This window comes from Apis florea, unplaced genomic scaffold (assembly GCF_048593485.1).
Source record: "Apis florea isolate Af1SG1 unplaced genomic scaffold, ASM4859348v1 contig_2291_pilon, whole genome shotgun sequence".
Lineage (NCBI taxonomy): Eukaryota > Metazoa > Arthropoda > Insecta > Hymenoptera > Apidae > Apis > Apis florea.
Window position 1 is genome coordinate 3424945 of NW_028256553.1, and position 24259 is coordinate 3449203.

The 24259-nt window shown below is 22.4% G+C and overlaps 6 protein-coding genes across 7 annotated transcripts; 3 read left to right on the forward strand and 3 right to left on the reverse strand.

The window, feature by feature from the left end:
• Positions 1-390: 390 nt before the first annotated feature.
• Positions 391-2304, reverse strand: LOC100867933 (esterase CG5412). The gene is made up of 5 exons (XM_012487385.3): positions 1687-2304; positions 1454-1613; positions 1083-1277; positions 854-994; positions 391-797 (listed from the first exon to the last, which is right to left on the reverse strand). The coding sequence occupies exons 1-5, from the start codon at positions 1711-1713 to the stop codon at positions 658-660; spliced, it is 663 nt and encodes a 220-aa protein (XP_012342839.2). The 5' UTR covers positions 1714-2304; the 3' UTR covers positions 391-657.
• A 55-nt stretch (positions 2305-2359) lies between these two features.
• On the reverse strand, positions 2360-4893 carry mora (cysteine and histidine rich domain containing protein). 2 transcript variants are annotated; one of them, XM_003694241.4, is made up of 5 exons: positions 4634-4893; positions 3963-4209; positions 3252-3814; positions 2938-3126; positions 2360-2851 (listed from the first exon to the last, which is right to left on the reverse strand). In XM_003694241.4, the coding sequence occupies exons 2-5, from the start codon at positions 4039-4041 to the stop codon at positions 2657-2659; spliced, it is 1026 nt and encodes a 341-aa protein (XP_003694289.1). In that variant the 5' UTR covers positions 4042-4209; positions 4634-4893; the 3' UTR covers positions 2360-2656. The 2 variants fall into 2 exon arrangements, with proteins under 2 accessions (XP_003694289.1, XP_086759620.1); XM_086903494.1 differs by having other exon boundaries at positions 4533-4688.
• On the forward strand, positions 4664-9570 carry Tace (ADAM 17-like protease Tace). The gene is made up of 14 exons (XM_012487378.3): positions 4664-5702; positions 5857-5995; positions 6067-6167; positions 6631-6752; positions 6825-6975; positions 7063-7262; positions 7334-7528; positions 7605-7743; positions 7816-7970; positions 8068-8148; positions 8221-8429; positions 8545-8783; positions 8857-8972; positions 9081-9570. Exons 1-14 carry the CDS (start codon positions 5645-5647, stop codon positions 9381-9383), a joined length of 2208 nt encoding a protein of 735 aa, XP_012342832.1. The 5' UTR covers positions 4664-5644; the 3' UTR covers positions 9384-9570.
• A 1154-nt stretch (positions 9571-10724) lies between these two features.
• On the forward strand, positions 10725-14887 carry IleRS (Isoleucyl-tRNA synthetase). Its single transcript, XM_012487416.3, has one exon. It carries the CDS (start codon positions 10854-10856, stop codon positions 14592-14594), a length of 3741 nt encoding a protein of 1246 aa, XP_012342870.2. The 5' UTR covers positions 10725-10853; the 3' UTR covers positions 14595-14887.
• Positions 14609-17960, reverse strand: LOC100871339 (transmembrane and ubiquitin-like domain-containing protein 1). The gene is made up of 4 exons (XM_012487417.3): positions 17812-17960; positions 16969-17286; positions 16588-16894; positions 14609-16460 (listed from the first exon to the last, which is right to left on the reverse strand). Exons 2-4 carry the CDS (start codon positions 17264-17266, stop codon positions 16034-16036), a joined length of 1032 nt encoding a protein of 343 aa, XP_012342871.1. The 5' UTR covers positions 17267-17286; positions 17812-17960; the 3' UTR covers positions 14609-16033.
• Positions 17961-18295: 335 nt separating this feature from the next.
• On the forward strand, positions 18296-23734 carry ALiX (programmed cell death 6-interacting protein-like protein AliX). The gene is made up of 15 exons (XM_003694221.4): positions 18296-18780; positions 19068-19183; positions 19379-19506; positions 19892-20170; positions 20249-20350; positions 20452-20674; positions 20752-20875; positions 20991-21168; positions 21226-21387; positions 21544-21687; positions 21763-21978; positions 22439-22588; positions 22668-22806; positions 22875-23060; positions 23125-23734. The coding sequence occupies exons 1-15, from the start codon at positions 18584-18586 to the stop codon at positions 23229-23231; spliced, it is 2451 nt and encodes an 816-aa protein (XP_003694269.1). The 5' UTR covers positions 18296-18583; the 3' UTR covers positions 23232-23734.
• Positions 23735-24259: the final 525 nt, after the last annotated feature.

A 24259-nucleotide genomic window follows, 5' to 3' on the forward strand; every position in this document is an offset into this window, starting at 1 on the left:
TGCTAATAACATTTATAAATATATATTACTGCAATAGTAAATTATATAAATCTACATATCTTGAAATTAAAATAATGAATAATCACAACATATAAACCAAGGCAGTTGATATCTATATAAGCATTTAACTTACTATACATAAAAAATATATTTCTTAAATATATCATAAAGTTTGTATGAAAGTATGAATATTATTAAGTTAAGCAATTAACATACTCTCTCAAATTAAATAAATTAATAAATAAGGCACTATTCAATACATTTTTAATACATATGTAATTTAAGTTTTCAAATACTGAACATTTAAAATTAGTAGTGCCTTTTATAAAACAATTAAGCAATTTTTAATCATATAATACAATTAATATGAAATAATAAGCAAATATTAGATTATTTTGAATAAAATCATTTCAATTTATTATTATATTCATGTTCTCTTATCTTGGCTACCATATACAACTCTAAATATAAAATGTTAACAAATTTCATTTTTAGTGAATATTATACAGTGTTTACTTATAATTGATTTAAATAAATTTACTAATATCGCTCTAATATTTTACTTGTACTTATAGTTTACAATTTATATAGATTTATATTGTTTATATTTTAATATAAATAATCTTTTATATACCATGAGATAATAATTAAACATTTTTAATTATTTTTGTTTTTATTTAAAAACATTTTCATAATAAATTCTTTATAATATTCTTTCTTACTTGGTATATAATGGCCTCCTTCATGTGTTATTTTTATTTTATTTATAAACATTTCACTAATTTCTTCTGCCATTTCTGTTAAAGAATGTAATAATTATTTATATTATTAATTTAAAAATCAAAAATCTTACCTGTTGGTATAATTTTATCAGTCTTTCCATATATATGTAAAGAGGGTATGTTTATTTTTCCATCATAATATATTGCATGAGGTGCACATAATGACTTAAATCCTGATATAATAATTGCAAAATCAAATTTGATTTGTAACACTAATCAAAATATTATTTTTAATATAAATCTTATTTTATAATTAATATTTCTTTTAATAATTTCTTTTTATATAAGTCATAAACTTACAATTTTTTTGTTGCATAAAACAAAGTATAATAACAAATGCTGCACCTTGTGAAAATCCTAAAATACCATCAAAAGGTCCGGATTCTTGAAATATCTTTTCAATTACAGTTATACTATCTTCAAAACCTATAACTGAGTTACTTGGCACAATTGCTTTAAATATATGATCTTTTGTATTGAACCACCATCCATATGCTAATATTTATAACATTTATTTCCATTTTATTATTTTAATATTAAATCATTTAATAAAATTATTAAATCACATAAAATAAAAATATAATTATTATTAACTAATTATATAATATGTAATATATATAATATATAAATTTTATTTATTTATTTAATTGAATATAAAATTTATGAAATACCTTCTTCAATATCATCAATATCAAAATTACTTTTCATTGGAACTTTATGTGGTGCCTTTAAAAATATGAAATCAATTTCTCTTTTAAATCCTTTTCGTAAAGAGCCTAATTTTGTTTTAAAAATATTATCTGATTGAGCATATCCATGAATTGCAAGTATCTAATATATATAATATAGTATGCATATTTTAAAAACTATTTTTATTTATATTTATATAATAATTATTTCTTACCCGCAATTTATTTGTTAAATTACTCATAATGTTAATAAATCATTCAAAATAATTATTATTAAATATATATTAATCATTTAATTTTTATTAAATTAGAAACATTACAAAAAAGAACTTTTTTTATATTAAATCAAAATTTAATCTTATTTAATAAAAAGTATAAATTATATAGCTTTCTATATTATTTATAGGATAATAAAAATAATAAACGTAAGTCAAGATTACACAATTTAAACATTAAAAAGATAGGTTAAGATGATGTCAACGCATTATATTGTTACAGTTGAGATTATGATTGCGTCATAAACTTCTCTAAAAAATATGAAAGATGAAAAAATTTTCTAAATATCTCGTTTTTCTTTCGCATATAACATTCAATATAAATAATATCCACAACTATTTTGGATTTTATTGTATTTACCAAATATTATTTATTTTATATTTATCAATCAATATTCATTATTGAATATATTAAATTCTATCGATACTTCATGTTTTAATAAAATGTATCTATTTATGTCAAAATCGAAAATAAATTAAAGAAATGATATTAATTTTATGAAAATTTAATTTATAAATTACGTTCATGTTTAGAATCTGATTTTAAAATTATTATAATAATTAAATTATTATTATAATATATAATTATATTAATTTGTATTAAAACATAATATAAATTAAAAATGATTTATTGATATTTGAAAAACCATAAATAAAACATGAAATGTAAAGATGCAGTATTTCTTTTAAATATAAAATTTTGATAATAAATTTTTTTACATATTTCATTTACTATGAAAATTAACAAAAATACTTTTACTAAATATTCATTTTCTTTGAAATAATTCCATCAACATTAAGAAAATAATATTTCTTTGTATCATTAAATAAAAGTAATATCCTTAAAAATAATATAGGTACATAATTTACAATAATATTAATTATTAATTAATTATTTAAATGTGAATATTTAAAGATCACTAAGATCCACAGCATCAATTTCCACATTATTAATATTTTCATTATTTTGATTATTTTCTTCTGTTTCTTCTTCATTTTTTCTAGGAAAATCTAATTTTGCCCATGATCCAGATTCTGCTTTCTTTAATTTGATCTCAACTTTAGTAGGAAGCATATTAACACTACTTTGTGTGACATCAACAATCTATAATGAAATTTTATATAAATTAATAATAAGAATTTTAAATAAATGTTTAAGAATTTAAATTATACAATGATCTATATACATACTCCTCTCAATTCTATATCAAGATTATATCTAGAATTTTCTTCTATAAAGAATAAGTCTACAGATAATCTTATAGGATTTAATTTAACAAATGATTGATCTGGTTCATATTTTTTAGCATAAATTGAAACTACAACAAATGATCCCGTTTGATGCCAATCCATTCTACATTTAACTTTTTTATCAGTATTCTGAAAAATAATAAATTTTTTTATAAAAAATTTATTAAAATATTTAAAAATATTAAAATTATATATATATGTATTATTACATTGAATATAAGTAAAAAATATTCAAATAAACATTTAAAGCTTACTTTAGAAATCCAAATATGTTTTCCTTGTGTACATCCTGGTTGTTCTAAAAATGTAGAAAAATCTGTAGTTTTTTTTTGGCAACAAGACCAATATTTCATTCCTTCATGAAAAATAGGAGTTCCAGGATGATGATTACATATTTCATCTTCAGATGCAGGACCATTATATGTAGCTTTACATGAATTATTTTTACAACTTTGCCCAATTTGAACTTTAGTGTCAAATGTAGTTTTTGAAACATTAGAAATTAATCCTTTAATTTGTTCTAATAAATTAGGTGACACATTGGGAGTTAATGTCATTTGTGGAGTATCAAAAGGAGGCCTTTCTAAAATAGGTTCATTGATAAGAGGTTGAGCAATTACTTCAATTATTTCATTTGATTTTGACTTATCAATAGTAGACTTTTCTGGTTCTATTGGTTTAATATTTGAATGACATGATTTTGCACAGCCTTTAATATTTAAAAATTCTGTGAAATCTGTACATTTCTTATTACAACAAGACCAGCCTTTATAAGCATCATGAAATATTGGATGCCCAGGATGATAAATACAGTCTCCTAGAAAAGTAACAACAATAATTGTTATTATTAAAAGATCTTCTATATGATTCTTAACTATATATTGAAATAATAAATAAATAATTTTTTAAATTATCAGATTTCTAAACTTTTTTAATATAATTTATTCTCTAAATATTTAACATACCTTCTTTATTGTCATTTGGATCAAACTTTTTTCCACAACCACGATTATAACAGTGCAATAAAGTTGCTTCTTGCGACATTTTTAACTTTCTTTTATTTTTATTTATACACGTATATGGGGTTATAAGTATCAACCATACAAGTTATAACAACGTTAACAAATGATTAGTACATAGTAGTACTGACTATAACCTTTCTGTTTTTACAGTTCCGAAAAACTTCTAGCATGTTCTAGAGAATTTCAACCTCTAAATAAAGCATTTAATAAAAGTTTAAATCGATTGTAATGGACATATTATCATGAACAATATAATAATAAGACATGAGTTAATACTAAAATTTATAAAAATTATTTAAAAAATTTAAAAAAACAATTTTTTAAAAATATTTATTTATTTTTGTTTATACAATTATATTGTAGTTATTATTATCGTCAAATATAAAAGAAATTATAAAAAATATATTTAAAATAAATTAAATAATATTTCAAATATTATAGTTGATCACCACTGAATATATTTTAAAATCAAACAATCAAATATTTCCACGTATTAGAAAAAAAATTATTTACATTGAATATTAGCTTTGAAAATATATGATATAAAGTTATAAGAAATAAAGTATTTATAATGTGTGAACGAGTGTTCTTAAAATATAATAACAAAATTTAACCCTTTGCGCTCCAACGGTGACTCTCAGTCACCACTCAGTGTAATGCAATAACTCCAGACTCTCCGGCACTACTTGGATTGATCCAGCAGTTCGAACGGCAATATTTATTTATATTTAATTTTTTTTAAAATATCGCTTCATGAATAGATTCCTAAGCTCCTTAAATATAATCTTATAAAGTATAGAATAATATACTATTAAATGGTTAGATTTTTATGTGAAATAAGAGCGTGATCTCAGGTCGAATTATTTTTGGCATTAGTCCAAGTTTGACATTCGTGGTAATAGAAATATTATTTTCAAAGTTTTTGAGTTTTGTAAGCGTGAAACGTAATGAAATTAGTTCAAGTCGAGATGAGTTTGATTTTTTGTTATTAAATAACGAAATGATTTCTATTCATTAAGAAATTGACGATAAAGAGAAAAAAAATAGTAATGAAAATTGAGATGCTGTAAGAGAAAGTGAAAGATAAGATAAGAATAGACTGTGAATGCGAGAACAAATTATTGGGATATTAGTTCAAGATGAATTTTTCGTTATTAAATAATGAAATTATTTCTATTCATTAAGAAATTGATAATAGAGAGAAGGAAAATAATGATAAAAATAGAGATATAGTATAAGAAGATGAAAAATAAGAATAATAAACAATAAATGAGAACACGTTATTGGGATTATAAGATTTGTAACGATATTTTATTGTGATATTTAGCCTGATAAACTGAGGATGCTTTTTAGTAATTACTTTATTATTAAAATATCACACAACAATATAGATTTTTAATATTCAACAATTTAATATTCAATAAATTATCTTTCTTTATATGTAAAGATAGATAAAATATTAAAATATAAGTTTTATACGTTAATTTATGTGTGAAATCATTTTAAGTTAGCTAAGAAATTCATGAGTGCAAAAAATTGTCTAGAGTTGTTGGTTTGCCCGAGCTAAAAAGGCCCGGAGTGTAAAGAGTTAATATGTATATATAATAAGAAATATTCTAATAAATATGAAATTTCAAAATATATTTCTAATATATTATATGTTATTTATTATACAAAACACTTGTAAGTTTATAATATTAAATTAAATATATGATTATATGTAAATATATTACGTTAAATGTAATATATATTCAAATTTATTATTTATTAATTTTTAAAGTATATATTATATGTATGATTAATTATAACTTTTAGATTTACAAATATGTTTTTTCAGATAGTCTTTATAGAAATCTAAAATACTATGAAACTCTTCATATATCTCATTTTCAATATAATATTATAAAACAGGGTATTCAACATAGTTATCATCCTTATAATAAAATAAGTGAATTAATATTTTATTCTCATAAACGGTAATATATTTAATTATATATATGTATTCATAACAACTTGCAAAAGAAAAATTTACTCTATTTATTAATAGGTATTTTAAATTAATTTTAACACCAAGAAAAGAAGTTATTCATTCCAAATTTAAAGCATATGAAGTTAATGGTGATGGAGAAGAAAAAATTATACATTTAGGTAAAATAATATTAATATATAAAAATAATTGTTATGAATAATATATTTATACATATTTATATGCACAGAATATTAAAATATTTATAAGAATAATTTTTAAAAAATTGATTCTAAAAATTAAAACAAAAAAATTGGTACAAAAGTACTGATTGAGGCTTATGTATTAACAATTTTACATTAAAAAGTTTATATTAAATGAAATAAGACAAAAATAGAATAAGATAATTTTATTTTTATCATATCATTTTCTTCTATTTTTATTTCATCTAATGAAAACAATCTTAAAAAATTTAAATTTATTATAACTTAATAAATAATCTTAATATAAAATAATAAATAATTTTAATATAATCTTAATCTTATTATAACTTAATATATATGTTATATTATTTTATGTTATTTTTAAATCATAATTAAAAATTATTAAATTGAAAATTATTTTAAATCATCAAATTTATTTTAGATCATGAAAGTTTTCATCATGGACGAGTATTTGGTGAAATTGATTCTCATGCACAAATGCATATTGACAATGGTATTGTAACAGGCATTATTTCAATCTCTGATGAAACATTTCATATTGAGGTAGATATAAATAGTTGTGTAAATTTCAATATAGAATACAAATTATAATTCTTTATTTGTTATTTATAATAGCCATCGTGGAGACATTTACCTCATTTAGGAAATGAAACAATGATCATTTATAAATCATCAAATATCAAATTTAGTTGGGAACATTTTCAACATGGAGAAGGGCATACACATAGTACTCCCAAAACTTGTGGATATGTAAAAGAAGAATTAGGTTAATTTATTAAATAAAAAATTCTATTAGAGATTATAATTCAGATATATAATCAGTAATATATTTTATGTAAGATTTATATTACAGATATTTCAGTAAATAATGAAGAAGAAGAAGATATAAAAGAAACTACTTTCAAATCAAATGAACATTTCAGAATTAAAAGACAAACAGAAACTTATGAATATACTCCAACAAAAACAAGATGTCCTTTATTATTAGTAGCTGATTATCGTTTTTACCAAGAGATGGGTGCTAGCAGTACAAAAACTACAATTAATTATTTAGTACATAATTGCATTACTTGATATAAAAATCATAATTTATTTCAACTAATAATTTAATTTCTGTTTTTTAGATAAGTTTAATTGATAGAGTACATAAAATTTATAATGATACCTTATGGCAAGAACGCCAAGAACAAGATGGATTTAAAGGAATGGGTTTTGTTATTAAAAAAATTGTAGTTCATAGCGAACCAACTCGCGGAAGAGGTGGTGAAACTCATTATAATATGGTTAGAGAAAAATGGGACGTTCGTACGTTACTTGAGGTAAATTTATTTTTTTGGTATCTTTATTTAAAATACTGCAGTCTTTAATTAAATGAATCATATAAATTGTACTTAGGTTTTCAGTCGAGAATATAGCCACAAAGATTTTTGTTTAGCTCATTTATTTACTGATCTCAAATTTGAAGGTGGTATTCTAGGATTAGCATATGTTGGATCTCCTCGTAGAAATTCAGTAGGAGGAATTTGTACACCAGGTACATTGATAAAATTTATCTTTAATCATTTATAAATAATCTATTAATTTTATTTCAATATTAATGTTTCAGAATATTTTAAAAATGGTTACACATTATATCTTAATTCAGGTTTAAGTTCTAGTAGAAATCATTATGGACAAAGAGTTATCACAAGAGAAGCAGATTTAGTTACTGCTCATGAATTTGGACATAATTGGGGTTCTGAACATGATCCAGATATAACAGTAACTTTTTATTTGCGATATATTTAATATTTTTAGAAAAATTAATTCAATAAGAACAATCTAATTTTCATATATTAAAAAATAATATTTTTAATAGGAATGTAGTCCAAGTGCTAGTCAAGGAGGTTCATATTTAATGTATACATATAGCGTTAGTGGATATGATGTAAATAATAAGGTATATTCAATTTACATAAAAAAAGAATAATAATACTAAGAAAATATTTATTGTTAATTATTTATGGATTAGCGTTTTTCACCATGTAGTTTAAGATCCATTAGAAAAGTATTACAAGCAAAGTCAGGTCGTTGTTTCTCTGAACCTGAAGAATCATTTTGTGGTAATTTACGGGTTGAAGGAGATGAAGAATGTGATGCAGGATTACTTGGTACAGAAGATAATGATGCTTGTTGCGATAAAAATTGTAAACTTCGTAGAAATCAAGGAGCAGTTTGTAGGTAATTGATCATTGTTATAATTATATTATATAATATATTATTGTAATATGTAGTTTACATTACATAAATTAAATATTTTATTTCTAAATTTCTATATTTAATATATATCTTTCAGCGATAAAAATTCACCTTGTTGTCAAGGTTGTGCATTTATGCCATTAGGTGTAAAATGTCGCGATGCACAGTATGCTACTTGCGAGCAAGAATCACGATGTACAGGTGCATCTAGTGAATGTCCCAGATCTCCACCAATGAAAGATGGTACAGGTTGCCTTGAAAGAGGTCAATGCAGGCTTGGAAAATGTGTACCATATTGTGAGACACAAGGCTTACAAAGTTGCATGTGTGATACAAGTATGGTTTTTATATGTTATATTTTATAATAAATAGATAATAATATATATTTATATCAAATTTTTATTTGCAGTTGGAGATGCATGTAAAAGATGCTGTCGAATGAGTTTGAATGAAACATGTTTCCCTATAGATCCACAAGATATTTTACCTGATGGAACACCATGTATTCAAGGTTTTTGTAACAAGGTAATGTTATTGAATGAATTTATTTTGTATATGCTTTATTCTTTATGTATATTTGTAATGTGTTAAATTTATATTTATATAGTATAAAATCTAAATAAATATTTTTAGGGTGTTTGTGAAAAAACAATTCAAGATGTAGTAGAACGATTTTGGGATATTATTGAAGATATAAATATTAATAAAGTTATGCGTTTTTTAAAAGATAATATAGTAGGTGCTGTTATAATTATTACTGCCATTGTATGGATTCCTACTAGTTGTGTTATTAGTTATATTGACCATAGACGAATTAAAGAAAGCGAAAAAAAGTGGCGTTGGAAACATACAGATGAACTTATTCATCCAGATGAACAAAGGCAAATTATTTATACTGGTGGACAACGACAAAAAATATCGCAAGTTACTCAATAATTATAAATATTTCATTTATACGATATGATCGAAAAATATCACGCACAAAAAAACTTCTAGTCATGATTTTTTTTATTATATGAAAAATTGTTTTAATATAAACAATATATTCGCAATAAATTTAGTAATATTTATAATTATACGAAAATTGTATTTGATTATCATAATATATAAATCATAAAGAAAATTCTAATTTGAAAAATCCTAATTCCTTGATTAATTTGGATTAATTCAAAAAATTTTGATTTTAATGAAAATTCATTTGCATGTAAAGTATAATATAAAATTATATGAAAGTTTTTTTAAAGAAATAATTCTATAGTTTTAACATCATTATAAATATAATTTTATCTGAGGATTTTTTTATAACATAATAGAACACTAAAAATTAAATATTTTTTATTAAAAAAATTATAAAATTATTTTGTATTATCAGAGAATTACGTTAAAAAAAAATGAAAAATTGAGCATTGAAACTTTGAATACTGATTTCATCTCTTTTAAGGGATATTTTGGTAAAAAAGAATTGCTTTATATATAATTTATTATATTACTTATTATACTTTACATATTATAATAAAGTTTTATTATAATAACAAAAATTTTTTATTTTTTTATTTTTTAATTTTTACAGAGGTTTTTTATTTTTAATAAAAAAATAAGTAATAAAATAAATTTTATAAGTACATAAAATATAATGAATTATATAAGAAATAATATTTTTTCAATAAAATATCATCTGAAGAAAGTAAAATCAACAATTAAAGCTTCAAGATTTTTTTTTTTTATTTTCTTAAATATTAAATTATGTTAAATATAATAAAACTTTTCAAATAAAAAATATTTAATTTTTAACATTACACTATTATAAAAAAAAATTCCCAAACAAAATTATATTTAAAACATGAAAAAATACTAAAATTTAATTTTATTATATATATAATATATATATATATATTTCTCAAATTTCTCGTTGATCAAAAAAATTATTTCATTGATAATTCATTATATTCTATATTATACACACAAACTTTCATTAAAAATCAGAATTTTTGGGAATGTGAATTTTTTTAAGATAGTGACTTTTATGATTGACTATATCTCATAAAATAGCTTAATTATTAAAATGTTTTTTTAATTTTTAATATGTACATATATTTAAATCAAGTTTTAATTTCCTAAATATATAATATATATATAATATATTATATTATATTATATAATATAAATATAAAAGTTTTAAGAATATTAAATTTAAAAAATAGTAAATTCTCTGAATTCGCAATTTGAATGTTATATTCACCTTTATAGAAACACGTGCTCCAAATCAGCGCTAACCTCTAAAATTTCATTACGTGTAATTTGGTAACGTGTTTCTTCTGATACATGACACCTTGAATCCGATAATTGCATCAACGTACCAATTGGTACTAAATATTTTCTAAAACAGTTATTAAAATTTTTATAAATATGAAAGAAAAACTTCCTGAAACAATTAATTTTTCGAAAGAAGAAGAGATTATTTTAGAATTGTGGAAAAAATGTGATACATTTCAAAATTCTTTAAGATTGTCAAAAGGAAGACCAAAATATTCATTTTATGATGGTCCACCGTTTGCTACTGGATTACCTCATTATGGACATATACTTGCAGGTACAATAAAAGATATTGTAACAAGATATGCTTATCAATCTGGTTATCATGTGGAAAGACGATTTGGCTGGGATACTCATGGTTTACCTGTTGAATTTGAAATTGATAAAACATTAAATATAAAAGGTCCTGATGATGTCATGAAAATGGGAATAGGAAACTATAATAAAGAATGTCGAAATATTGTAATGAAATATGCAACAGAATGGGAAATAATTGTAGGTAGAATTGGTAGATGGATAGATTTTAAAAATGATTACAAAACATTATATCCTTGGTATATGGAATCTATCTGGTGGGTTTTTAAAGAATTATACAATAAAGGTCTTGTATACCAAGGTGTTAAAGTAATGCCATATTCTACTGGTTGTAACACACCTTTATCTAATTTTGAATCAGGACAAAATTATAAAGATGTTATTGATCCTTCCATAGTTGTATCATTCCCATTAGTAGATGAACCAGGTGTTTATATTCTTGCTTGGACTACTACACCTTGGACTTTACCCAGCAACTTGGCTCTTTGTTGTAATCCTATTTTTGAATATGTAGAAGTTAAAGATCACTCATCTGGTAATATTTATATTATATTAGAATCAAGTTTAGAACTTATTTACAAATCTAAAGATTTATATACTATACAAGGTAAAAGAAAAGGATGTGATTTAAAAGGAAAGATTTATAATCCTCCTTTCCCATATTTTCAAAATTTAAGAAAAAAGGGTGCTTTTATAATATTAAATGATACATATGTCACAGCAGAAACTGGTACAGGTTTTGTTCATCAAGCTCCATATTTTGGAGAAGATGATTATCGATGTTGTTTGGAAGGTGGTGTAATAACAAGAGATCAAGAAATTATATGTCCTATTGATAGTTGTGGATGTTTTATAGAACCAGTATATGATTTTGTTGGAAAATATGTAAAAGATGCTGACAAAGATATTATTAAGTATCTTCAGACACATAAAAGATTAATTCATAGTGGCACTATAAAACATAGTTATCCATATTGCTGGAGATCTGATACACCATTGATATATAAAGCTGTACCTTCATGGTTTATTAGAGTGGAAGCTATAAAAAGTAAACTTCTTGAAGCAAATAGTAATACATATTGGGTACCAGATTATATTAAAGAAAAACGATTTGGTAATTGGTTAAAGGATGCTCGTGATTGGGCTATTAGTAGAAACCGTTATTGGGGTAATCCAATTCCTCTATGGATATCAGAAGATGGACAAGAAATTGTATGTGTAGGAAGTATTGCAGAATTAGAAGAATTAACTAATACAAAAATAACAGATATTCATAGAGAAAATATAGATCATTTAACTATACCATCAAAACGACCAGGATATTCACCTTTACGACGTATACCTGAAGTATTTGATTGTTGGTTTGAATCTGGATCAATGCCATATGCACAAATGCATTATCCTTTTGAACATCAGAAAGAATTTGAAGAAAATTTCCCAGCTGATTTTATTGGTGAAGGTATTGATCAAACTCGTGGATGGTTTTATACTCTTTTAGTTATATCAACAGCTCTTTTTGGGAAAGCACCATTTAAAAATTTGGTAGCTAATGGTTTAATACTTGCATCTGATGGACAAAAAATGTCTAAACGTAAAAAAAATTATCCAGATCCTGTGGAAATTATTAATAAATATGGAGCAGATGCTCTTCGTTTATACTTAATTAATTCTCCTGTTGTTAGAGCAGAAAATCTGCGTTTTAAAGAAGAAGGAGTTAGAGATATTATAAAAGATGTTTTTTTACCTTGGTACAATGCATTTAGATTTTTAATGCAAAATATTGAAAAATTTGAAAGAGAAGAAAAAATTACTTTTGTATACGATGATTTTAAAAATGTATGTTCTAGTAATATAATGGATAGATGGATTTTATCTTTTACACAAACATTATTACAATTTTTCAAACGAGAAATGCATGCTTATAAGTTATATACTGTGGTTCCTCATTTAATAAAATATATAGATAATCTTACTAATTGGTATGTAAGAATGAATAGAAAACGTATAAAGGGAGATAGTGGTGTAAATGATTGTCAACAAGCTTTGACAACCTTATTTTCTGTTCTTTATATAATGGTACGTGTAAATGCACCATTTACACCATTTTTAACAGAATTTATGTTTCAACGTTTGGTTAAATTACTTCCTCTATCTAAAACTAATATGGATAGTGTTCATTATCAAATGATACCAGAATCTAATTCAAAATTAATAAATGAAAAAATTGAAAAAGCTGTATCTTATATGCAAACTGTAATTGAATTAGGACGTGTTATAAGAGATAGGAAAACAATTCCTGTTAAATATCCGTTACCAGAAATTGTAGTAATTCACCAAGATGCTGAAGTATTGAAAGAAATAAAATCTTTGAAATTATATATTCTTGAGGAACTTAATGTAAAAGAGTTAACTGTTACTACAGACAAGGAAAAATATGGTGTTAAATTAAAAGCAGAACCAGATCATAAAATACTTGGAGCTCGTCTTAAAGGAGAATTTAAATCTGTTACTCAAGCTATTAAAGAACTTTCTGATGAAGAATTGCAAGTTTTTGTTGCAAAAAAAGAAATTATTATACAAGGTCATAAATTAGGAGAACAAGATTTACGACTTATGTTTAGTTTCACAGGCTCAGCAGCTGAAAAGTTGTCAAAACAATATGAAGCTCATAGTGAAGGAAATGTGTTAATTTTACTAGATGTTACTCCTGATGAAAACATGCATAATGAAGGAATGGCAAGAGAAATAATCAATAGAATTCAGAAACTAAGAAAGAAAGCTCAATTAGTTCCATCTGATGAAGCCATTGTATATTATGAAATACAAGATCAAAATAGTAATTTGGCAAAAATAATTATCAGTCATAAAGAGTTTATTGAAAATGCAACTAAAACTCCACAAGAAAATATATCGAAAATGTCAAATAATGCAAATATAATCATAGAAGAAATGCAAAAAATTAAAAATATTGACATGAAACTTATTTTAGTAAAACCTGATATTGAAAATGATAAAGAAAATGTAGAACCTTTCTTAAAATACGTAAATATTGAACTTATAGGTATAAAGCCAAGATTTGGTGCAACTAATTGTATAGGAACTGTATTATTAGAAACTCCTAACACATTAGTTCCTATTTCTTACAAACAATTAAAATATGAAATTCAATTAATATTTGGTATTTATGGTTGTGCTTATAATTTATATGTTAATAATAAACCACTATCGGAAGAAACGAATATTTTATCATTGCATCAACAAACAATAAAAGTAATAAAAGTAGGTTTAGTTATAACTCAATCATTTTCAGTATTAAAACATCCTGTTTGTAAATTCATTAATATCAATAGCATTTTAGGAAAAGGTACTATTCTTTTAGAAAATCCAAAAGGAAACTTTAATTTAAATAATGCAATGTTAAAAGAACAATTAAATATCTTTTTTAATAAACTTAATATTTCTGAACCTATACCTGAGGTATTAAACGAATTTTGGGGAAAAACACTTCAATTAAGTTAATTTCTATTTAAAAGTGATTTTTCATTAATTATTTATTTTACATACGTACATCATCTTTAAAATGTTTTTCAAAATTTTATAATTTCATTCAAATTTAAATTGAAATTCATATTAAATACTAATTCTACAAACTATACATTGTATATTTAAATTCTGGATTGGTAATATAATTTTATTCACATATTATATTTATTTATTTTATATAAGAATTTATAAATCATTCAATTTTGTGAAAAATTGTAATTACATCATTTTCATAATAAGAATTAATAAAAGATTATTATTATAAACTATATAGTATACAAATATACCTTTTTTCATTGAATTCAGAATTTTTTTTTATTTTTTAATTCTGTTAAATTCGGATGAAAAATAAATTTTTATTTACATAAAGTCAATTGAACTATAAAAATCGCTAATATGTGAAAACGCCAAGTAACTATTTATTTCATATTCAATAAAAATTGTGATATTATTATATAATTTGATTTTTTTACCACTATAGTACAGTCTATTACAGAAATAAGGATAAATCGACAACATTTGTCAGAAAAAATAACAAATTTCCTTTTTTGAAAGTAATATAAACTGTATGTTTTAATAAATTATAATTTTATGATTGCTTAATACATTATAAGTTATATGTATATATACACATTGTTAATAACTTTTATTTTTTTTTTAACAATTCATGTAATAATGCTCCAAAAAACATTAGTGTTATGTAATTTCCATTCTAAAGTTAGAAACTTTGGAAGATTTATAAAAAGTATAATAATTTTGTTTCAATAATTGCAATTTATAATAGTATATTCAAGTTTATATATAAATCAATTTAATAGTAATTTTTAAATTCAATAAAAATATTATAAATATGTAAATATATAATAAATTTTTTGTTGAAAATGATATAGCATTATTGCAAATTGTCATTTGTAACATTTATTATGACTAATTCAACAAATGAATAATATTTATCAAAATTAATTTCGCAAATATATTTAAATGAACAAATATTGGCTAGTTATCAAAATATTAATTGTTTGAATTTATAAATTTAATATTATATACGTTCCCTTTTATAATTATAGTTTTTTATAAATCCAAGGAAATTTCCTTTGTAAATATAAATTAAAATTTTGAGTTAAAAAAAGAAAAAATGCAGATAAATTGATTTAAAATTTGAAATGCAAATCCATACTATCTAAGTATATTGATATATTATTCATATGAATTCCTTTATACATTGATAAAAATCACAATAACTCTTCACGTTCTCTTTTATGTCAGGAATCAATGTGTTTAAATGATGTTACACTGAAAACACACATTAATGTTTACAAAATCATATTTCAAAATAATATCTTTAACTGTTTCTTTGCTATAAGTTCACGCAATATTTCTGATGTTGCATTGTTGATTGAAAAAGAAATTACTAGCTAATGACATAATATTAAAGCTACTGACATTGCGAAAATTGCAGTGAGTGCATATAATGCGAGAGTTGTACTCGCGGTAAAAAATTGAGCATAATGATATCGGGAATACCAAGCGAAACCTAACATGACAGTCAAAATGACTACTAATGGTCTACTCAAATCCCATTCATTATGCACAGAACTAATTCCTGTGCCAACAGGAATATCAGAAAATGATTGAGGGTTAAAATAAATTGGTGATGAATTGTCTAATGTTGATGTTTGAGATGATACAGGATTTGGTCGTGGTTGATGAACCAAACAATGAACTACACAATTGTTATATAAGCCACATCTTTCCAATGTTTGATTGTCAGGCTGTAGTACTCGACCATTAAAAACTAAACGCACTAATTTTTGTGCATCTAACTCTGTTTGAAAATGTCTCCTGAAAATATATAATTATGTATTTTATTTTATTATGTTACATCACATATTTTATTTATGAATTAATAAAATTAATAAATTAATAAATTTTATATAAATATTTATTTATTATAAAAATTAATAAATACCTTTTAAAATCTCCAAGCAATTCTTTTAAGCTACCAGTAACCATTTTTTGATCATCATTTATAAACTTAAGCTTGATGCTAATTTCATTAGCATTTGTTGTTGAAAGAGTTTCATGTTCATGTTCTATAGAATCGTTACATGTTGATGTTGATATACTTGTTTCTTTAGAAGAGCTTAATTTGGTTTGCTTTTGTAATTTTGTTGTACAATCATTATTAAATGAATCCATAGCTTCAATAAGTACTTCTTCTGTAGCTGTTGCTTCAGATGTTCTATGTGTGTCAGGAGAAATTTCTTCATTTGTGTCTATTGTGACAGACAATAAATAATTCTAATATTTTTATTATGTTCTTAGAAGTATTTTAAATAGGACATATCACCTGCAATAGATGGTTCAGGACAAGCTTGTGAATTGCCATTATTATCATCTGCAATTGGTTCTATTGTTTCTTCTTCAGTTACCTCCAAATTTGGAGGTCGTGTAAATGAGCTTGCATTTTGATGATTAGCTCTAAGTTCAGCAAGACGTGTGCGTGTTCTACGTAATACAAGTACTGTGCGGATTAATGGTTGATCTGTAATACTTGTAGAATACCATGCAAGCCATCCTATTAAGAGGACAGCCACAACAATAAAAAAATCTGTTACTTCATCTCCAACACCCTCGATTAAAGTCATTTTTATGATGTAAGATTAACCTGTATAAAGAAATATAAATATATAGTAAAAAAAAATAATATTATTATAAAAAGTGAAAAAAATAAATAATATTTTGTAATAATAAATAATTCATGAAAAATATTTATATTCATGATTATGTTTATTGCAAAAATATTTTAATAATGAGAAACAATTAAAATTATATTATTTAACTTTGTATAAAATAACAATATTATAATTTTCTTAAAAATTTTATACGCATATACTTATAAAAAAAATAACCCTGATTGCGTTTCAATATCTTTAAAATGAAATCAATAGTATTTTTCTATATAAGTTATTGTATAGGAACAAATGTGTAAGATAAGACAAATAACACTTTGAAAAACTACAATATATTTGCATTAATTTTTTAATGTTTTTTTAATATAATAAACGAATATTATTATGCATCTCAAGAAAATATACATAGAAATAATATAATTTCATATTTTTTCATCTTATAAAATAAAATTTTCATTGCTATATAATCCTTTATCTATTTTATAATTATTTATCCTCACCTTAATTTTTATGAATTAGACACAACAGAAGAAAATTAAAGATTCGCTAAAATCACTTATAAAAATCTCATCTGCAAATATCTAAAGATGACGCAGATAATTTATGACAACCAGCGACATACGCGATCTAGTTCATATAATTAATAAAAATATGCAACTCTACAAGGCGCGAATTCTTTTTATAATTTCAAAATATATAATATGCAAATAGAATAATTATTAATCAAAATATTTTTTATGTTTATGTCGTACAAAATAAAATAAAATGATAATGAATTATATCATAATAATATATTCTTATATTATATATATATATATATTTATTTATTTATTTGCTTGTTTAAAAAATTTTAAATAAATTAATATATCTATCATTTATTGCAGATTTTTATATTTATATCATATTATTTTATTGAAAAATTAATATTATTAAATGTATTATAAAAAATAAATATGTGAACATAAATAAAAACGATAATAAATTTAATATTTAGTTTATTTAACAATAGTTTTTTAATAAATAAAAATATGTTATGTTATACTTATTAAATTCATAAATATATTATTTTTTAAATTTAAAAAAATTTTTGAATTAAAAAATTTTACTATGAAAAACGGAAAATAGATACATATATGATAAAAATATCATGTGTCATAATATTAATAATATATATATAATGAATATAAAATATCTTATCGTTAGATATAAGTAGATAAGTATATAGTAAGATTAGTAAGTAAGTATTTAGTTCGATTTCAATTACACGTCAAAATGGCTGAGTTAATCGCAGTGCCATTAAAAAAACCGTCTGACGTTGATGTAATTAAGCCGCTTACAAATGTTATTAAATCAACATATAATAATCAAAAAGATTATACAGAAGCAATTGCAGATTTTAGTAAATTAAGAAACAATGCATTATGGCGAGCTTTTGAGAAATATGAAAGTTCTTTAGAGGTTATATACAGGTATGAGTCATTTTTAATTAAAATAATATAATAAGAAATATAAATATTTCATTGTATTCTATTTTTTAAAAATGTGTTTATTATAATATATAATAAGATAATTTTTTAAAATGATAAATAATCTGATTAGTAATATTTAAATTTGTATTTTTGACGTAATTTAATAGAATATTTGAACATTTATCTTTTAAAATATAATGAATATAATTATTAATTATTATTAATAATATATAAAATTTTATTTCAATTAATAATCATTTCTTAAATAAAAATTTTTTTTTTTTTAGTTACTATGATCAATTATGTGCATTAGAAGGCAAGATACCTGCCCATGAATTACAAATTCCATTTAAATGGAAAGATGCATTTGATCGTACTATATTTGGTGGAAAACTCAGTTTGAGTAAGATTTTTTTAATATATTATTATAAAATTATATATATTTTAATATATTACTTTTATTGTTTATTGGATTTTAAGTAATTAACAAATACATAGATAAGATAAGATCATTATTGATTGCTCCCAAAATTAAATTTTTGATATTTATTTTATAACATTCATATTTAAAATAAGATATGATATTTAATATTTTCAGCTATTAGTACATTGTCATATGAAAAAGTATGTGTATTATTTAATATTGCTGCTTTACAAAGTTCAGTTGCAGCAGCACAATCTTTAGAAAGTGATGAAGGATTAAAACTAGCTGCAAAATTGTTTCAAGTAAATATAAATTCCATTAATTATATGAGTGAATTGATCAAAAAACTAATTTTTCATGGATTTTAATGAATTTCAAATTTTAATCCAAATTGTTGCAGATGCATATGCATTCATTTATATATATATATATATATATATATATATATATAAATAATATAATATAATATAAAATATAAATATAAAAAATATATAAATAAATAAATAAAATTCAATACTATTAGCAATTATTATTTGTAAATATTTTTAAAACTAATTAATGATAGTATATATAGGAAAAAATTATTTAAAATCTTATCCTATATAATATATTTAAAAATCATAAAAATCCATGAAAATATTTGATAAATTATCAAAAAATAATCTATTTAATTATTGTTAATTATAGCAATCTGCTGGTATTTTTAATTATCTTAAAGCAAATGTTATGATGGCTATTCAACAAGAACCAACACCAGATATTAGTCCAGAAACATTGGGTGCATTATCAGCATTGATGCTTGCTCAAGCTCAAGAAATATTTGTATATAAGGCAATCCATGATGCTATGAAAGATGGAATTATTGCTAGATTAGCTTCACAAGCAGAAGAACTGTATGCAGATGCATTAAAATTATTTCAAAAGGAGATTTTTCGGGCATTTTGGGATAAAGAATGGGTTCCTTTAGTATGAACTTACAATCTTACTTATATACAGAATTCATATAATTATATGTAAATAATTATATGTAATAAAATAATATAGATTGCAGGAAAACAAGCTGGATATCGTGCAATGACTGAATTTTATCAATCATTAGTATGCAAAAATAATAAGTTAATTGGAGAAGAAATAGCCAGATTAGAAGTAAATCTTAAAAGCTAAAAAATATAATTACGAAAATCATAAAAATAATTTAGATATAATTATAAAAATAAATTAAAATTAATTAGAATATATATTTTTAGCGTTCTGTTGAATTATTTAAAGCTGCGCAACAACGTTCAAATAAACCTCATTTATTTCAAGATTATGCTAATAGAGCTCAAAGAAATCTGACAGAAGTAAAAAAAGATAATGATTTTATTTATCATGAAAGAATACCTGATATAAAATCTTTGGAACCAGTTGGTAAAGCTTGTGTTGCAAAATTAATATCAATGCCTGAAATTTTTAGTTCAAATTTTAAAGGTTTGTTATATATAATATTAAATTTTTTAAATTATTTTATTAAATATAATTATTTTTTATATATTTTATGTTTATAGATCTTTTTAGTGATTTATTACCTGTTAGTGTACATCAAGCATTATCATCTTATGAAGTTCGTCGTAATGAATTAGTGAACTCAGAAATATCTAAATTACGAGAAATGACGCAAATTCTAAATGGGTATGTTAATTTTATAAATTTATTTAATGTTATTATTGTGTATATGTTATTATAATATATAATATTTAATTTATTAAATATTAAATTTATAATTCATATTCAATTATATTTTTAGTGTATTAGCAAGTTTAAACTTACCAGCAGCTATTGAAGATACAAGTGGAACTGATTTACCACAGTCTGTATTAGAAAAAGCTCAACATGTAAAAGAAATAGGTGGAATTAATGCATTGGAAACTTCTATGAAAGAATTACCTGATTTATTACAAAGAAATAAAGAACTTTTAGACGAGGTAAACAAATTTTCAAAATTTTTTTTATGTAATTATTAAATTTTTTATTTTTCTTAGTGTGAACGAATGCTTCAAGAAGAACGCGAATCTGATGATCAATTAAGAGAACAATTCAAAGATCGATGGACAAGAATTCCTAGTAGTCGTTTAACAGAACAATTTAATACTACTTTGCGAAAATATCGTGAAATTATTAATAATGCTGTGGCAGCTGATAAGGTATGAATATATATATATATATATATATACTTTTTTCAGGGTATTAATATATTCGTATCTTAGTATCTTTAAAAAATTGATTCTATATATGAAATTTAATAGTTTATTTAATTTGTATAATTATATATATTGATATACAATAATTACATTTTGAAGGTTGTACGTGAAAAATATGAAAATCATAAAGAGGGTATGGAAATTTTGAGTTTAAATGAAAATGATTTAATTAATACTGTACCAACTGGATCAGCAGTTCAGGAAAGTAATGCTGTTATTCAACTTAGAAAGCTAATGGAAGATGTATGTGTTTTATATATAATGTTGTTTTTAATCATTTTCTTAAATTATTTATATCAATATTGATTTTTTTCCAAGGTTGAAACAATCAAAACGGAACGTGATGTTATAGAAAGTGAATTAAAATCTGCTACTACTGATATGAAAACAACATTCCTGTCAGCACTTGCAAAAGATGGCGGAATTGATGAACCAAATTTATCAATAGAAAGTATAGGAAAAACATATGGACCTTTACAGAAACAAGTGAGAGATAGTGTTTCTCATCAAGAACAATTGATTGCTGAAATTCAGGTAATATTTATTTTATATTAAGATATATAAGATATATGTTCTTGCGACAATTTTGCAGAATGGATTCTAAAAGCTAAAGATTTTCAATCTTTAATATAATAATATTGATAATATAAAAATTTTGATTGAAGTTTATTAAGTTATAAGTAATTGATTTATCAATTAATTTTAGAGACCAAAATCTTTAATATAATAATATCTATAATATAAAAAATTCGATTAAAATTTGATTGATTTATCGATTGATTTTAGACCAAAGAAAATGGAAATAAAGAGACTTTGATATTATTATATTGTCTTATTATATATTTTTATCTTGCTTCATTTAAAAAAAATTAAATTGCTCATAATTTAATAAATAAGTCCGAACCGATATTTTTGTATTCGATCTCCGAAATCGATGCTACAAGAACATTTCTTAAATATATTATTATCTTATATTTTAATTTCAAAATTTTAGAAGTGTCATGCAGAATTTACAGCTGAACAATCTGGTAGCGGTAGTTCAAGAGAAGCAATGTTATGTAAACTAGCAGCTGCTTATGATGCATTTAAAGAATTGAAAGGTAACTTAAATGAAGGTGCTAAATTTTATAACGATTTAACACAGGTAAATATTAATTATATTTTCATTAAATTATAAATTAAATTAGTTATATTAAAATTAAAACTTATAATTTTTTTCATAGTTATTAGTAGTCTTCCAAAATAAAATATCAGATTTTTGTTTTGCTCGGAAAACTGAAAAAGAGGAACTATTAAAGGATTTGACAACAAATTTGAGTAAAACTGAATCAATTCCTTCTAACATTTTATCTCATCATGCAGGTATGAGATTATAATTTTATAAATAAAGTTACATATATATAATAAATTTTTAAAACTTAAAAATGTAGGGATGTCCGGACAAAAGCAATCGGGAACAGAACAAAGTGGAACATCGCAATTACCATATCCTACACATTTTCAAGGAATGCCTATACCTTATGGAGCTGGTCCTACTACACCATATCCTGCATATATCCCTCCTCCTATGCCTACAACATATAATCCATATGCAACAATGCCTTATCCCACACAAGGTAATATAAAAAATCATGCAAAATCATTCATTATTATATAATTTTCGAGACTTCTTATTTTTAGGAACTTATAATCCGTATCAAGGTATGCCTTCAGCTCCTTATGGTGGATATGCGACTCTTCCACGTTATGGCGGTAATCAACATTCTCATCAAGGACATCCATTTTGAAAAGCAAAAAATATTTTATATATACTGTGATTGCAAAATAGTCATGTGAAATTTACAAAAATGAGAAAAATGTATATGATATAATATTTGTGGAAATTAATGTGAAATATGTTTTAATCTGTCCAATTTTGATTAGTAAAAAAAATTATATGTGAATTAATTTTGAAGAAATTATATTCCTTGATTGTTGATACTTATTAAAGTTGAATTTCTATAAAATGTATCATATATATTAAGCTTTAAATCATGCTTCAAAAAAAATTTATAAATATATTTTGTAACATAATATAACATAATAATTCTAACAATCGTAATTATTCCATTGTTATTAATATTTTAATCTTTTTTGTATTTATAAACATATAGTTTTATGAATTCTCTAATAATATTTTTCTGCATAAGTACTACATTTATAATTGTGTACTTTATTTTAGAAATGTATATTATAACAATTTTTATTACAAATAAAATTAAAATCAACATAAAAAAATATAAATATAAAATTTTTTAATGTGTGTACTAAGGTAAATTTTATAAAAATTGAGGTTTTATTATTATTTGAATTGAATTTTAAATATATACTTATAATATATTTGATTTTAAAATTTTAAATATAATTAATAATATAAAGCAAAGAATAAATAATTTCATTCAATATATTTTATTTTTTATAATATTTTAAAATCATTGAAATTAGTAAAATGTGATTTTTTTTTGTCTTTTTTTCTTGATATAATTATTTTACGCTTGTATTTTATATTATAAATAATATCAATTTATGATTTTTTTATAAAGATGAATTTAAATATAATACGAAAGCTAAATTTATTTATATATATTGTTAATATATAATTGTAAATATTTACAGTTTATATTTGTATAATATAGGTAACAGGTATAATATAATACAGCTATAATACAGGAATAATACAGTAACAAAATTTTTTTCAAATTTTTCAAAAAGAAAAATTCTTATAAAATTTCATATACTTATCTGCGAAATATTTGAATTTTAAATAATTTTTTAA